The following is a 17,644-nucleotide window of genomic DNA, read 5'->3' as shown; positions in this document are numbered from 1 at the left end:
CCCATAAAAAGGGCTTGTGTGACTCGTCTTTGATGGTTCATTTTCTGATTTACCCGCTTCTGGGTGTCTAGCAGCTGACAGTGTTATCACTGAAGCGGGACTAATCTAATTATTTATCATGAGCCAAATGTGTCTTTGAGATAAAAAACTTCACAGATTGGGAAACTGAACTCCAGAACGCAAATGCAGACTGGAATAGATACTTTTAACCCAATGTTGGTTTGTTAGATGGACGGCGGGTGGGACGGCTAGAGAGTGATGGTAAGCATCCGGTCTCTGATCCTAGCTGCACTCTGAAGTGAGTGTTCCCCGGAGCGTCACTTCTGTGTGCTCACACCTGTGCAAATGAGCGTGTCCGTGATGTTCCTTTGAATGCTAGTGAGTGGGGAATCTTGGGTGCAGTGTCTGTGTGGCTCAAGCTTGCTCCCATTGCCTTGTTTTGTTTGTTTTCGAGACAGGGTTTCTCTGTGTAGCTTTGCGCCTTTCCTGGAGCTCGCTCTGTAGACCAGGCTGGCCTCGAACTCACAGAGATCCACCTGGCTCTGCCTCCCGAGTGCTGGGATTAAAGGAGCGCACCACCACCACCCCGGCTTGCTTTTTTTTTTTTTAAACCAATTTTATTTAGGTGTGATTTGTACTCAAGAAAACGTACCTGCTATGGTGTACAGTTTGATGAAAGTGTGTTGTGCAATTTCACTTTCCAGTCAAGACACAGCACATTTCCTGTTCCCATCTCTGAGGATTCCCATTCTCTCGTTCTCTCTCTCACACCGCCATGCTCGGCCTCAGACAACCATCCTTTTGCCCTCCGACACCATGGATTGCTGGCTTGGTCTCTTCTGAAATGTTGTCTAAATGGGATTGTGTTGGATGTACTGATCCCACTGTGTGCGCATGTTTGGGGGTGTTAGGTAAGTGTGTGTGCATGAGGAGACCCTGGTGTGGCCCATCCTTTTCCTCCTTTTTCTTTTCTTCTTTTGAGGCGGGGTTCTTAGTTACCTGGAACTTGCCTAATCGTTGTGGCCAGCTGGCCAGTGAGCCCCAGGAATTGTTCCCTCTTGAGTGCTGGGATTTGAGGTTTGAGTGTGTGCTGTGTGCACCAACACACCCAGCTTCTTTAAGGAGGGTCTCCTGCTTGCAAGGCAAGCGCCTTACCAGCTCCCTAGACTCTCCACTCTTTGATTGGTGTTATACTTTGAGTGTCGTTACCTCTATTAGAGACTGTTAGAGCTAGGCATCATGTCTCAAGCCTTTCGTCCCAGCACTTGGGAGGCAGAGGCAAGCAGATCACTACAAGCTCTAGACCAGCCTGGTCTACATAGAGAGTTTTGTGGCCAGCCAGAGCAACATGGTGAGACCAGCTAACCTGTTTCCCAAAATCACTGTGACCTTTTCTGTTCTCAGAGTTCTATTTGCTTTACATTTTGCCAACCACTGCTGTGGGATGTTCTGTATGTCAAATGTGTTGCTCTGATTGGTTAATAAATAAAACACTGATTGGCCAGTAGCCAGACAGGAAGTATAGGCAGGACAAGGAGAGAAGAGAATTCTGGGAAGTGGCAGACTAAGGCAGAGAGACGCTGCCAGCTGCCACGATGAGAAGCAGATGTTAAGATACCGGTAAGCCAGGAGCCACGTGTCAACATATAGATTAATAGAAATGGGTTAATTTAAGATATAAGAACAGGGCCGGGCGGTGGTGGCGCACGCCTTTAATCCCAGCACTCGGGAGGCAGAGCCAGGTGGATCTCTGTGAGTTCGAGGCCAGCCTGGGCTACCAAGTGAGTTCCAGGACAGGCGAAAAGCTATACAGAGAAACCCTGTCTCGAAAAACCAAAAAAAAAAAAAAAAGAAAAAGAAAAAGATATAAGAACAGTTAGCAAGAAGCCTGCCACGGCCATAGAGTTTGTAAATAATATAAGTGTCTGTGTGTTTATTTTATAAGTGGGCTGTTGGACTGCCGGGGCTTGGTGGGACCCGGAGAGAAAACTCCAGCTACAAACCATGGCAGTGTCAGGATTTAAACTTTAACCATTTGAGTGGATTGTAGTGAATCTCATTGTGGTTTTTAATTTGCATTTCTCTGGGTAGCAAATGATGGCTAAGCATTTTTTTCCCATAGGCTTATTGGCTAGCTCTTGTTTTCTTGTGGACAATGTTCATTCAGAAATTATGTCCATGTTTTAAGTTATTTTCTTGTAATTTTCACAGATTCATGCAATGGCTTCTCTGGATCTCCACACAGGGACACCCTTGCCACATATCTGGCCTCAGCTGTTTTCCATAGTCTTAGAGGGAGATTCCATAACCCCTTTCTTCTATCCTTGGCTATAAAGCCAGAACCACATGGCTGAAGCTGCCAAGTTCTGTTCCATGCTGAGGCTGGAACGTGTCCCTCATTCAGTTACATCTTCATCAGCTTTCTGTCTTCAGTGGTCTCCTTCACTGCCTAAGCTTGACTGTCCTGGAACTCACTATGTAGATCACACTGGCCTCAAACTTAGAGATTCACTTGCCTCTGTCTCCAGAGTACTGGGATTAAAGATGTGCACCACCACCCTTAGACCTAAGCTGTTCCTTAATTCCTTTTCATAAGTTGAAAGTTTAGCTGGGTGGGATCTTACCCTGAGGTCACCATTCTCTTTATTCCATTTCTTAATCTGTTTATCTCCTTGAACACAGGATTTTGTTCCATTCAACATCCTGGTGCCTCTTTTCTTCTCAAATTGTAAATTTTGTATTTTTACTCTGTTAGCTTTCTCCTTTTCATTATAGATCTTCATAAGAGTGAATGCTAACAACCGTATCTGTGACAGAGTCATTACTAGGCTGTTTTGAGATTTCCTCTGCCAATGGAATTAATCTAAAACTCTTCACTTTAGCCTCAGGCAGACTTTTCAGACAAGGGCAAAAAGCAAGCACATTCTTCACCAAAATATCACAAGAATGATCTCTAGGCAGCATACTAAAATTCTTCTCCTGAAATCTTGTTTCAGCACCACTGTGTTCCCTGTTCCTTCTAGGATGGCCCATTAAATCCCATTTAGAGTTCAACTGCTTTTCTAATCCATAGTCTACATTCTTCCAAATAAAAGCATGGTCAGGCCTATCACAGCAGTACCCCCACTTCTGGTACCAACTTCTGCCTTACTTAGGGTTTCTATTTCTATTGCTGTGAAGAGACACCATGACCACGGCAACCTCCCCCCCCCCCCCCCAAGACAGGGTTTCTCTGTGTAACAGCTGTGGCTGTCCTGGAACTCACTCTGTAGATCAGGCTGGCCTCAAACTCACAGAGATCCACCTGCCTCCACCTCCCGAGTGCTGGGATTAAAGGCATGTGCCACCACTGCCTGGTGACCATGGCAACTCTTATAAAGGAAAACTTTTAATTAGGGCTGGCTTACAGTTCAGAGGTTTAGTCCATTATCATCATGGGAAGCATGGCAGCATGCAGGCAGACATGGTGGTAGAGAGGTGGCTGAGAGTTCTACATCTTAATCTACAGGTAACAGGAAGTGAACTGTATACCATACTGGGTATAGCTTGTGCACATGAAACCTTAAAGCCCACCTCCACAATGACACATTTCCTCTAACAAGGCCACATCTCCTAATAGGGCCACTCCCTATGGACTGAGCATTCAAACACATGCGTCTATGGGGTCATACCTACTCAAACCACCATACTCTCTGTATTTCCCGTAGCTCTGTCAGCTTCAGCATACCCATGCTGACCCCCAGTTTCTCTTCCCACACTGGCTGTCTCTGCATGTCTGCTGGTAACAGCTGTACTTCAAGGTGTCTAGACTGGAAGTCTTCTAGAGTGAGTTCCAGGACAGCCACAGCTGTTACATAGAGAAACCTTGTCTTGTAGGGGAGGGGAGTTGCCATGGTCATGGTGTCTCTTCACAGCAATAGAAACCCTAAGTAAGACAGAAGTTGGTACCAGAAGTGGGGTACTGTTGTGAGAGGCCTGACCATGCTTTTATTTGGAAGAATGTAGACTTTGGATTAGAAAAGCTCATATTTGATCTCTCCCCTTAAAATTTTATTTATTTATTATTATTTTTCTCTGTGTGTGTACATAAGAATGATGTGTGTGTGTGTGTGTGTGTGTGTGTGTGTGTGTGTGTGTGTGTGTGTGCATATGCAGCAAGTGTGTGGAGGTCAGAGGACAACTTTGTGGAGTTAGAGGCTCTTTTTCTACTTTACGTGGGTTCCAGGAATTAATTAAACTCAGGTTGTCGTCCCTGCCTGGAAGTGCCTTTTCCCACCGAGCCCTCCTGCTGAGCCTGATCCCTCATGTTTGATAACATCCCAAGTGTGACCTGTTAGCAAATCATGTAACCTCTGTTGAGAGCATGTTCTCACCATGTGTGCTCTCACGCTGGTGGAGGCGTGGTGACCTCACTTCACTTCCATTCGCTTCTTCCCCTTCAGTCAGCTCACCCCAGAAGGAAGGGCGGGGACCCAGTGCTGCTGGCGTTGGCTCCTCCTACTCCCAAAAGCTCTTAGGAGCTCCCAGTTGCTTCCCATGTGGGCTCCACCATCTCTCTGCTCCTTCACCTCCTTATCCTCTTGGTTCTTCCAGACCCCTTCCCCTTCCGTGCCGTCTCCATCCGCTTCCCTGCCTGGACCATCTGCCATGCTCCTCTGGACTCCTTCCTACATGATAAATACAAATGACATCATTGCAGTCAAGCATCGCATAATGGCGGGAATGTGTTCTGGGAAACGTGTTGATTTCTTCACTGTGGGAACATCCTAGAACTCTGACACAAACTAGACAGCTGAGCCCGACTGTAAACAGATCACACTGTAAAGCCCACCTCCCATCTCGCCTCCCCTCCTCCTTCCCACCCTGTCCCTCATCCTGCTTCCCTCTCTCTCTTCTCCTGTCCCTCCCAGGACTTTCCTAATGTTGCCTGCTCAGTAAGATCACCCACCTTCAACTTCCAGTGGCTAGGTTCCAACATACCCCTTTTCTCTGTTCCTTCCTTAACCTTTATCTGTGCCCAACAGCCTGCCTGTTGGGCCTGTGAATTTTCTCACCTTGTGACTCACACATGAGAAGAAAAGCCCTTCAAGGTGACCCCTTTGCTTCCTGCTACATCAGAGGCCACAAGATGATCTGCCTGGGATATTTGTTGAGTGGTTGACTGAGTGAATAGGTGGTTAGTGTATTTTAGTTGAATTTATTATTTTATTTCAGCACTTAAAAACAAAACAAATTTTATGCCCATTCTTAAACATGCAGGAGATTGGAGAGGACAGTGCAGCAAACTCCTGGTGTGCGTCACTCTGTAACGGATCATGTGGCCCTGTTGGCTTCCGCCATGTTGGAGATAAATCATATATACTGTGACATATCTCTAAACATTAAGGACATTTTTCTATATTGCCGCAGTGTCTTCCCACACCTGTTCGAATGGATTTGTTACTTGCTGTACATACTGCCCCTGCTCACATTACCTGATTATTTCGTGTCTTTCCTAGCTAGTTGATTCCAGCCAGATTCAATAAAGAATCACTAACTGCACTTCACTAGGTCCTTTTGCTTGTTTTCTGAGACATGGTCTTACTACACGTAGCCCAGGTTGCCCCCAAACTTAGAATCCCCCTGTCTCGGCCCCCGAGGGCCAGGGCTACAGTTGTGCACAGAGACTCCCCATCCTACCCACTCTGCTCCTTGTGTTCTTTAATAATCTTCTAGACAGTGTCCACATCTCTCCACGCGGAATCATCCCCTTACCCAGTGATGTTTTGTTCAGGACTCCTGCCTTGTGGTTCTGTAATCGGCCTCACTGTCTGGGTTTCTTCTGATATTGTTAACTTTCTGCTCTTCTCACTGCTTCCTACAACCTGGAAGTGAGTTCTGAAGGCTGGCAGACTGCAATGGGTTAAATGAATTTCCATCCTGTCAGCTGTTTTTTGGAACAAGGAGAACTTTGGGACAAACTCCTAATGTTAGTGGAGAAGGGACACTTTTTTATTTTTATTTTTTTTGGAAGTGCTGACATTTGCATGAGGATGTCCTCAAACCCTGGCTCTCAGGCCTGGAGAGATGTCTCAGTGGGTAAGAGCACTTGATGTTCTTGCAGAGGACCTGGCTTTGGTTCCCAGCACTCATGCGGTGGCTCACAAATGTCTGCAACTCCAGTTTCAGGGGGATCTGCTGCCCTCTTCTGGCCTCCACGGGCACTGTAAACACGTGATGCATAAACATACATGCAGGCAAACCCTCATACACTTAATAAGAATGATAAAGAAAGTCCCTTAAAACCCCTGGATCTGCTTTGTGCAGGCCTTTTCTTACGGGATCTACACAGTTACTGACTGGCCATCCACACAGGCATGGTGAGCCTCCTCCAGGCTTTGGACCGTCACCTAGTTGAGGGCTGGAGACTCTGGGTTAAGCACTGTCTCTGTTTTCACAGTTAGGACAGACTAGAGAGCTTGGGGTGCCAACCTGGGCTGGTGACCGTGCCCGACTGTCTTTACATGAGGACACTGTGCCCCTAGAGACCAAGGTTATGCACTTGTACGAGAATGCTTTCAGTTCTGAGACCCCTACTTGGAGTTTGTTTCTAGGTAGGATGGTAAATTCTCATGTAAGGCAAAAGTATAGAAATGTAAGGGTGATTCCCCCCCGCTCCCCCCATTTCTTTGTAGAATGCACAGAGTTCTAGATAAATAGGGACTCTAGAGCTGGAGTGGGCTTCTGAGATGTGCTAGGGCATAACTGGGTTATAAAGTAAATAAGGGACTCGGGTTGTTTCTGTGGATCCTGGTTTATAATTCTTAAAATGTAAACACATTTAGTATCTTACTCTAATTTCTTTTGCCATCACTGAATACTTAGGACTGGGTGATTTATAAAGAAATTAATTCCTCACAGTTTGGAGGCTTTAAAGGTGTGTGTATGTGCATGTGTGTGTATGTGCATGTGTGAATGTGAGTGTGTGTGTGTGTGTGTGTCTCACTGAGTGAAGGGCACTTTGCTGGTGAGAGGAGACTCCATGGAGTCCATAGGGAGTGCTGTGGGTGTCAGATGGTAAGAGGTCCACGGAAGGTGGATACCTTAGCTTTTATTACAGTCCTGATCTATTTTCATGATAACTAACTCACTTAATAACCTAGTAATCTGCTAATGGGTTAATCCATTTGAGGGGCAGAGTCCCCGACTCAGTCGTATATCAGAAGTCCCATCTCAAAATACCATTAATATGTGGATTTGGGAATTAAGTTTCTAATGTCTGAATACTGGGAGGTAGTTCAAACCATGGTGCTCAGTCTGGTGTATTGTGTTGATTTGGGTGTACAAAACATCTAAATCTAGCTCTTGTTTTATGAACTCGGAAGTACCTAAGTTACCCAGGTAATATCTTCAGTAAGCACTGCTGTTGTGGGGTTAAAGCCTCAGATGACAACCTCTTTTCCCCCTTTTTATGACGTAGGAAATCCAGGATCCTCTGATGCAGTGGCTTGAGAGGCATGTGGATCCTGAAGGGATCATAAAATCCAGCAAGCTCTCCCTTAAGTTCATGTCCTCTTACACATCTGAAGTGGAAATCAGCCCGTCTTCTATTCCTGTGGTTACCGATCCCGAAGCCTTCTCCTCAGAGCACTTTAACTTAGACATGTATCGACGAAATCTGCAGACCACGCGGCTGGGAAAAGTAATTCTGTTTGCCGAAGTGACCCCCACGACCATGAGTCTCTTGGACGGGTGAGTTCCAATCAGGTGCTCTGCCTGGCCGCGGTGTCCACTGATGTCTGTTCTCTGTCCTCAGTGCCGGGGAGAGGGACATATCCGCCGTCTTCTGAGCACAGTAGACGGACTCTGTCCCGCCCCTGAGAGCCTGAGCCTTAGAAGGAGGAATTCAAAGAAGGCTTCAATGGAGTCCGTGCTTTAGACGTGGCTTTGGTGGCTGGAATTGCGCTTCCTTTAATCAGCCATTTCAAAATGTCCTCAAGGGAAATTTTGGAAACTAGTGTAACAGGTGGCAGTGGTCAGGTGACCCTTTCTCTTTGTGCTGTGGTAATCAGTGATAAATGTTTAATCTAGGATGTTCTGCAGGGTGTTCTAAGAGCGGAGTCGGAGTGACACATAGCTGGTTAGATGGAGACAGGTGGACCTTTGTGGTTCATTCCCAGTCATCTCCCGAGCTCTCTCTAATCCCGTTCGCATGTTTGAAATGTATTCTTAGTGTAAGCTTCCGTTTTTTTGTTTTTTGTTTTTTTTTTTTGTTTTTTGGTTTTTCGAGACAGGGTTTCTCTGTGTAGCTTTGTGCCTTTTCCTAGAACTCACTTGGCAGCCCAGGCTGGCCTCGAACTCACAGAGATCCGCCTGGCTCTGCCTCCCGAGTGCTGGGATTAAAGGCGTGCGCCACCACCGCCCGGCCAAGCTTCCGTTTTTTACTTCTGTTCCGTGGCCTCAGTTTGAAGTTAAAACCTGGAAAACAGAAGAAAAGGATTTTTTCCAAATGCCACATATTGTTTGTGCTAATTAATATGATTTTAGTTTAGGACATTGGGTAGAAGAGAGAAACTCAAAAACGTGTCTTCCCTGTGCATGAAACCAAAATTGAAAACTATAGGTTCCAGAAATCACTGGGTGCACAGTTCCTAGGGTCTACTCATAGGGATTATTAGACAAGTAACTCAACAGACAGAAATGTCGTTGAGTGTGTTCTAACAGGGTCTGGAATGGAGTTAATTGGTTATATGTTGGTACAAAACAATGACGTAGCTGCTGTGTTGGCAGAGGGGCAGTTACAGCGTGTGGAGTGTCTAGGAGGATCAGCGGAAGGTGGGGAGAGCAGGGGACGCTGCTGTGAATGAGCTGTAACGTGAGCCGTGTTAATTAGTGGGTTTTGTTTAACGAGTTATTTGTGTTGCTGTAGGTACTCATTTTTTCTGTTTTATTTTCCTCAAAGAGAAAAGTGTTTCTGCTTTTCTCCGGCAGTGAGGAATCCTTCTCTCTCCTGGTCTCCTCTGTGCCAAGCACAGGCTGCGGGGTGGTGGCTTTGATTATTGTTGGTCCCTCTGCTGGGCAGGTTCCCGATGGGCAGCTGTCCCTCACCATGGTCCCCGTGGGCTCCTTCCCAGCACTCCCAGGGAAGGCGGCTCACAACAGCCTACGGAGTCAGACGTTCCCAGAGGCTGTGGCTATTTTAGGAAGTGGTGTCTGAACAGGTCTCCGTAGAGCCAGCAGGACCTGGAGCCACTCATAGGGTTCAAGTGACAGAGCGGGAAAGCCACAGGTTGCTGTGTTCCAGGCACACAGCCAGAAGCATTTCTGGTGCCGGCGTGGCGGGCACACTTGTCTCTTGGGTGCTTCTCTGTCTGTGTGGCAGAACCTTGCACCCAAGGAAGCTTGTAGAAGGAAGGGTGTGTTTGGGCTTATGATTCTGGGGGTTCACCGCAGGGAACATGGCGGCAGGGCAGCATGGTAGCCGGAACAGCTGAGAGCTCACATCTCGAGTGGGAAGCAGGAAACAGAGTGTAAACTGGGGGTGACAAGAGGCTGTGAAACCTCAGCTCCTGCCCCCCAGTGACATATGTCTTCCATCAAGGCCACACCTCCTAGGCCTTCCCAAACAAAGCTACCACTGGGGACCGAGTTCAAAGGCCGGAGCCTGTGGGAGTCGGTCATGGGAACCACCGCAGATGCAGAACATGCACCACATGGACATGGGTAGTGCAGCTAGTGAGTTGGACACTTTCCCTTCCACACGTCTTTGCCGTGCGTCCGTGACTCCAGCAGCGCCGTTTGTCACCTCTGGGTGCTTGGTGGCCATTGGTGGACAGTCATGTACTCCTGTCATGGTGCACAGCTAGATGACAGGAGGATGGAACAAAGCAGGCTGGGTTGCAGTCCATTCGAACCCTTAGCAGAAGTTACACTTGGCCGTTGTGTTCGCAGCTAATGGGTAGGCCTGGTCACAGTATAAAAAAAGAAAGCAAGGGAACAAACGTGGTCTTCATGCATGTGTCATTTGTGTGTGTGTGTGTGTGTGTGTGTGTGTGTGTGTGTGTGTGTGCGCGCGCGCACACGTGTGGAGGTCAGAGGTCGACGCCTCCTCAGCTGCTCTTCTTCACCTCATTGTTTTGAGAGAGAGGGTCTCACCGGATGTGGAGCTTACTGATCTGACTCGATTGACTGGCCAGCAGATCTCAGGCACCCGCCTGTCTGCACTCCTCCCCAGCACCGTATCACAGGTGGGCAATGCCACACCCAGCTTCTTTATGTCGGTGCTTCTGTTTGTGTGACACACACTTCACCGACCCGGCCGTCTCCCCATGAGGTGTCTGTGGCTCCGACTGAAGGCGGAAAGGTGCGTGGGGTGACCGGAAGTCTTCATGGAGGTGTTGCAGTCTATTAGGAAAAACAGCTGGGGACCTTGCCGTGACTATGTCATAGCCCCAAAGCCGGTAGGATTCGGAGTCACCGCGGAGAGTGGAGACCGTTGCCCTTCAGGAAACACTAGCTTTGTCTTGTTGCCTTCTCAACGTCTTTAAGGCATCCTTCTGTTACTGTAAATCCGGGAGGTTGGGCGATTTCTCGTCTGACGAAGGCTTTGGTGCTCATCGTACTTTTGGCTTTCACTGCCAAGCCCACCCCACCGGCGTGCTGCGGCAGGAGGTGCGGGAAGGTTTCGTTTGTTCTCTGGGGTGACACTGGCTTCATCTGGAAGCTGTGAAGATCCTTCGCCGTCTCTCCCAACCCTGTGGTTCTAGGAGCGGGAGCAAAGGCAGTCAAAGGGCATGTGGTTCTCCCCTCCAGAACCAAAAAGTAAAAGCCTGATCAGTGAGTGATGCTCCCCGAGTCGTTGGATTTGGACGTGCCATCCAGTCCCTGGGTTGGACAGGCTTTTCAGCCTTTATCCCCAGCCCAGTCGTTTCTCTGGCGTACCGTCCTGACCCTTCGGCTTTCCTCCACTTTGTTGTAAGAGGAGGGTGTTCTGGATGCCTCAGTCTGCGTTGCTGGCTCCGTGGGAGGCCAGGGGACTTTATTTTTCTTCTGTGCTCTCTCTCCAGTTAGCTCAGCCGTTGGGTAGAGTCCCAAGAATTGGGCTCCAGGCTTTGTCTGGCCCAGCGAACCTCCGAGGGTCCGACGGTCACGTCCTACAGCTGGGCCAGGGAGCCGTCTGCATTTGTGGTGTGGGGTGGCGCGGATAGGAACAAGACCATCACCATCACAGAGCAGCCCCTCCGTGTGCTTGCTCTGCTGGGGTGTGGAGGGAGCCTGTGCATTCTGTTTACTGGTAAGACGAGGGGCCAGCCCGCTCGGGAGGCCAGCTGAGGCCAGCGAGCACTTGATCATAGGGTAACTGAATCATGAATCATTGTTATTTTTGGAATTGTCTTCTCCTTGAGTCACAGTATCTTTCTTGATTGACCTCTGCCAAGTCTCTGTCAGATACTGAAATGAATGTATGTGAAGCCATCGTGTGGGGAGCCAGCTGCCACAAACTGTGTGTACGCGTGCATGCTGAGCGGGCTCATCAAGGGTTGCCTGTTTTTCATTTGTAAAGAATAATTCTGATTCTCCTATTTAATGTGTAGTTACCACTGTTTAAATCCCTGGATTTTTCAGGCACGCTTGCTTTAGCACTGTATGGGGTAAGCCAGGTGTTGTGCCCACGCACTGCACTGTGCCCACGCACGGCACTGTGCCCACGCGCCGCCGACACCACTCTCGCCTCAGGGCATGTCCCCCAGGTGCGTTCTGGTGACGTGCAGGTCAGGAGATGTGCTCCTGTTTTTGGTCTGGAGGAGGGCACGGTAGAGACAATGCAGGGTGAGAGGCAGACGCACCAGCGGGTCTGTGGGCCTGCCTTGTGCGGTTGCTGCTCACTGAGTGTGGCTGCTGCCGTCTACGGCTCGTAGTCAGTGGGAAAATGGTGGGACCATGACAGTATGTCCTCCAGTTAGCTCTGGGACATTGGCAGCATCCCCTCCTCAGCTCCACTCTTTCTTAGCTGCGAGGACAGGGAAGTTGAACAGTAGACGCTACCCTGGCACCTTGTCCCCAGGTCAGAGCTGCCACCAACCCCCCTTGCTGCTTCCACGTGACCACCAGCGCTTTCAGAGGGTTGTGGGTCCTGTTTAGGTGGAAGGAATAATTAGGAGACAGTTGGCCGTACTAGCAGGAGGGAGAGAAAAACCAATTCCGTAAGAGAGCCTTGGAAACTGCTTTTGGATGTCATACATAGAAACTCATGTCTGTAATCTCAGCACTGAGGAGGTTGAGGTAGGAGCATTGCCATGAATTCAATGCTAGCCTGGGTTACGTGGGTTCCAGGTCAGCCTGGGCTACAGAGTGAGACCCTGTTTCCAAAATATTTATGAATTGGTGTGTGTGTGTGTGTGTGTGTGTGTGTGTGTGTGTGTGTGTGTGTGTGACATTAATGAGAATGGCCATGGTCATTTTGGAAAGAGTATTTTGGTCTTCAAAGTTTTGGGCTAGCCCAGCGACTCAGCCATGGGCTTGCCCCTCCAGCCAGTCCCGACCCTCTCTTCCCTTTTCTCCCCTCCAGGAACTAGCTCCGCTCTGTACCCTCCTCCCATGAAGTCCAAGCCCGAGAGGACAAAAATTGGGCTGGAACTAATTTAATGGCTGAGTGACCTCACAGTGGAGAAACAGCCGGATCCTAATAGGGGGCTTTGTCTCCATTCCCACCCTGGCTGGTAGCATGCCAGTCAAGAGTCAGGCGGGAGGCACAGGTGGAAGCAATTAGAGCTGTCAGAAAGTTTGAAAAATTGATTCTGGAGGCCGAGCGAATAGATTGGAGTTGACAGTGTTGTCCTAAAGATTCTAAGGGAAAATCCTGTAGTTTAATTTGAAATCCCTTGATTATTCATTAGCTTTCCAGATGGCTTTTGTTGGTGTTTTACATATTAATGCTTGTATTGTGTTAGCCACGTACTCTTAATGTGCACACAGGTAATAGGCAGAGAATAAACTTGTTGGTAAGTGTCCCAAATTAATGGGGTATTAGTGTAATTGTGAAATAAAAGGGTTTTAAGAAGTTGATTGCTTTGGAATAATTAATGTGAGATTTTTTAAAAAATGAGCCAATTTAGTACTTTAAAAGTGAAAATGATTGGCGAGTTTCCCCTTATTTGAATGTTTACTTCTAAATTAAAGTTTAGGATATAATTCCAGAGTTTGACTTCTACAGCGGTCATGACTGAAGGGTTATTCTGGCAAGTTTTCCAGGAATTTTATTTGGTCGGTCCAATTCGACACCTGAATAAGTTAACCCTTCTCATGCCGGGCTACTCTAGTTGAGTGATGTTAGCGGCCGGTTTTTATTTTAGAGATGCCTTTGCACTAGTTTTTAGTGTTCTGGGTTTGTTGTTGCTGCATGTGTGTGTGTTTGTGTTGTGTGCATGTGTTCATGTGAGTGCATGCGTGTGTACATGTGAAGGCCAGAGTATTTTCCTCAATGGCTCTCTACCTTTTTTTTTTCTTAATTTTTGGACAGGGTGTCTCTCTGAGCCTGGAGCTTGTGGGATCAGCTAGGCGAAGGTGATCTGTGGGCTGCAAGGATCCACCTGTCTCCACCTCCCTAGCCCTGGGATTTCCAACATATGCTGCTTCTGTGTGAGTGGGTGGGATCCAAACTCAGGTCCTCGTGTTTGGGTGGCCGGCATGGAGCCTACTAAGAGTTTGAGAGGCAGGGCCCACTTGTTACCGTGACGGTGCCAGTTTTACGATGGCTGTGGCGTGTTCTGTTCAGGTGAAGTTTCACTGGAATGGACCTTCTAGGTTTCTCTCCAAAGTTTGTTGTCTTGGTGAGTTTGCATTGCTGTAACAAGAAGAGTCAGCAGCAGGTTGAGGATGGTGTGTGTGTGGGGGGGTGGGGGGTGGGCTTTGTTCCTCCCCTGCTGGAGGCTGAAGTGGGAGACCAGGGTGCCCCGGGGGCAGGTTCTCCTGAGGACCTCTTTGGGTTGCACATAGCTGCCTTCCACTGTAGCTTGTTCGGATGGTGGAAATGGGTAAGAAGGCCCTTGAGAGCCTTTTGTATAAAGGCACCAACCCCGTCCTAAAGACTCAACTTTTGCCACCTCATCCTCTCCCAGGCCCCGCCTCCTCATACCATCGCTCTGGGGGTGAGCTGGGGTGGAGAAGAGTGCAGACACTCAATCCATTGCACTGTTTAACCCGAAGCATCCTGACCTTTACTGTACCGAAGAGTACAGGTGAGTGTACCCAGGAACGCAGCAAACACTGATTCTTCACAGGAGGCGAGCTGCTCAGCCATAGGGAAGACCAGACGGGCCAAAGGCCTGTGGAAGCTTTTCAGTCGCGCAGGGTCACTTAAACACTCTCGTTGGTGGCAGTCTGAGTCCTGAGGTAGCCCGAGACCTTCGGGCAAGTGCTGTGAAAGTGTGTGCAGAGACAATGCAGTTGTCCTGGGTCCCTCTCTCCAGTGCTCAGGTCTTTTCATTTGCTCTTAGGGTGGATATTGTAATGGGTCCTGTTGTCTTGGGATAATGGTTGCCTCAACTTTTTCCACTCAGAGCCCCTTTCCCCCAGGGAACTTTTAACACATCCTCTTACCGAGACACCAAAATTTTGAGAGAAACCTACAAAGTCCACTCCAATGAAATGTCACCTAAATATATATGTTTAAGTATATAAAATAGGTATGCAAATCAAGTATTTACTAAAAACAAATCATAAAGTAATTTATTTAAAAACATTTCTTCAGTATATACATACCATTTATTTAATACAAAAGAAAATTTGCACATTAATGAGATGCATGGACTTGTTTATTTTTACATAAAGACAAATTTTGGCTGAATATTTGATACTTAGGAAACAGAACCTCTTCCATATTTTTCACAGTTGATTGATACTTTGATTTTATCATCGTCAATGCTGAGAACATTGTTTTGTTTAAATACAAAGAGACAGAAGTATGTTCAGGGCCAGTTCAGAAACTGTTGGGAGTTCTGTCCTAATTCCAAGTCAAAATTTATAGAATGATGTTTTTAACTCAACTCAAATAGGGAGTTTAAAACCAGACATTCTAACCCAGTCAAGAGACAGGCTAACTCAAGGCCTGGCAAGGTGGTTCGGTGGATCGGCGCCATCGCTTCCAAGCCTGAGGACTGAACTTGGTCCCTGCAGCCCACGTCCTAGGAGGAGAGAACTGACTCCTTCAGTTTGGGTGTGCGTACCATCTCGTGTGCATACCATCAAGTATGTGTGCCCACACACTTATTGCACATCCATACGTAATACATAGGTAAATGTAATACTTTTAAAAAGCCATACTGATTTGGTACTTGCTGAGATATAAGGAGAGCAGACAAACAGGAAAAGACCTGTTGTTCATAGTTAAACCATTCTGTTTCCATAAGGGCAGGAAAGTCTGTATGGACCACTGCAATTCATAACATGTGCTAGTCTCAGATCCCAGCCATGGTGTCTCAGGCAGCAGTTACTGGCATTGTCCGGTGTGGTGGCATGCGCGTTGCGAAGTGGACATGTGTGTTCGAAACCATGGCTGCAGTCACACTGCAGGATGCAGCAAGGTGAGTCCTGACAGAAACACGTTGGCCATTAGACGTTTGATTTTGAGTTCATCCCAGTTTGCTGTGAGTTCAGAAACCTGTTGCTGTCGCCAAATTTTGTATTGTTTCCATCTGTCTGGACACAGTTGAAGAGCTGTGTGTTAGACCAGTAGCCCTGAGCAAATGGGTAACTTTACAATAGTCTCTGCATTGTGTACTTGGTAATCATTTGTTTGTTTTAATTTAAAGTTCAGTCGCTCAACCAATCGTGCATGAGTACCAGCTCTATACAGGTTCCAGTTGGTGGGCGAGGTCCTGGTACTCAGTCGCAGGACTGTGTAAACCTGATGTAGTCTTATGCACTTGTAACCGCAGCACTTTGAAGGTGGAGGTATTTCAAGATCACAGTTTCATAGAGAGTTTAAGGCTAGCCTGGGCTACATGAGACCCTGTTTCACAACCAAGGAAAGAAAGAAGTAAAAAGAAAGAAGAGAGGAAAGAAAAAAAAAAAGAGAAGCAATCAATAAAGATGACCTCAAGGATATCTCTAAAATCTAGTTCTTTGTAGCTTAGATTCACCTTGGAGAAAAAAGATGAGGAGTTGACAGCAATTTAGAAGTGACCTGAACCCCTTTGGTGGCTGGAAATGTTCTCACTGGAGTCTGTAGGGTGCAAAGGTGTTAGTCCATAGCAAGAGGGCCATGATCTAACCTGGGCCAACCCAGGGTATGTTTACTAGACATATGGCTATCGCCCAGCAAGTCAGCCAGGGCTGCTGAGTACAGAGGAGCCTGGTGCACATCTTTGGCTACTGGCTCTGGACTAAATCTCATGACTTTCCATTGTGAAAATGTCAGGTTCATTGGTGCCTGTTCATGCCACTTGGAAGTGCAAGTGAGTAGTTCATGCAAGGTCCTTTGCAGGGTCTCTGGCTTGCAGGGGAAGGTTGGTGAGTAGTGGTTTAACCTGTTTGTCTATAACTAAGACAAGCGCTTTCCTCCCTTGGAGAATACCGACAGCCACTTATTTGGAAACTGAAAAAAAAAAAAAAAGCAAGACTTAGAGTCTATGTATATTTGTTTTGAGTTTTTCTTTAATGTTTATATGGATTTTGACCAGACTGGGATCTGATCATATTTCTGGTCCTAGGTGGAAATATTACTGTCAAGCCTGCCTACAGATCCTTAGTTTACCATCTAGTCAAGGCTGTGACTAGATCTGCAGGCCTGATGCAGTGAGACACATGTGTGCTAAGACAAACTTTTCAAAAGTCAGTTTATGGGTTAACACGGGTCCTAACTTTAGACAGGTTAGAACGGCATGTTCACAGAGGCGTGACCACTCACCTGTGCACACGTGGTGTGGAGACAGAGGCTGAGCTGGGGTTGACAAATGTGCTGTATTAAAACTCTGTAAATGTGTAAAGAAAAAAATGGCCCTAACAGCGTGTTGGGTAATCAAGCAGAGTATTTTCCCTCTGCTTGTTAAGCCTCCTTTCCTGGCTCCCCCTCTTCCCTGACTTTGCTTTGTGGCTTATTTAGAACTTTTGTTTTTCTTTCAAATAAAACACTTACCTGCTTTGGAGGCAGAGTGAGTGGCTCTCACCTCCCCCTTTAAAAGCTTTTACACACCGGCACACCTTGGGCACAGAGGTCTGTTTCTGCATGAAGGGTATTCCGTCACTTGGAGAGCCCAAAGCCACATTTTTTCTGCATTGCACAAGAAGTCATTCATCATTTTCATTTTTTGTTTGGCTCTCCCCGAAGAGTATTCAAATTAGTGAGAAGTAGAACGGTGAGGTCATTGGCTGGCAGAGGGGGCTTTTCTTAGGACATGGGAAGGGCAGGAGGGGCTGGGGGCGCACGGAAGGGAAAGGTCTTGTCCTGCCTCTCTGCCTGTGGGTTCCAGAGGTCACCTGAATGCTAACAGTGTTCTCACAGTTGAAGTTGGATAATGTGTGTGTGCAGCGTTGACCGAAAACTGAAAGTGCATTGTGGGTGGCGTGTTAACAATCTGGGGATTTGGGCTACAACCTCTATCTCGTCCTTTGACAGTCTGGGATGCAAGGTGACTCCCCGAGCCTCTCTGGTTGTATGATGAGAAGG

General features: G+C 47.5%; 1 protein-coding gene and 1 pseudogene across 4 annotated transcripts in view; both read left to right on the top strand.

Annotated features, from left to right (window-relative positions):
• The window catches only part of Hlcs (holocarboxylase synthetase), a 198,659-nt gene that overhangs the window by 78,014 nt on the left and 103,001 nt on the right, over positions 1-17,644 (top strand). For all 4 annotated transcript variants that reach the window (XM_052741251.1, XM_052741250.1, XM_052741253.1 and 1 more), the window contains one exon: positions 7,460-7,731. In XM_052741251.1, the coding sequence (XP_052597211.1) occupies positions 7,460-7,731 (272 nt within the window). The remainder of the gene's footprint in view (positions 1-7,459; positions 7,732-17,644) is intronic.
• The window catches only part of LOC128111638 (MICOS complex subunit Mic10-like), a 52,863-nt pseudogene continuing 50,747 nt past the window's right edge, over positions 15,529-17,644 (top strand).

The sequence above is a fragment of the Peromyscus californicus genome, unplaced genomic scaffold (genome assembly GCF_007827085.1).
Source record: "Peromyscus californicus insignis strain IS unplaced genomic scaffold, ASM782708v3 Scaffold_16__1_contigs__length_79575227, whole genome shotgun sequence".
NCBI classification, from domain to species: Eukaryota; Metazoa; Chordata; class Mammalia; order Rodentia; family Cricetidae; genus Peromyscus; species Peromyscus californicus.
Note: the sequence above shows the minus strand (reverse complement) of the source record. Positions and strands in the feature narration are given on the sequence as shown.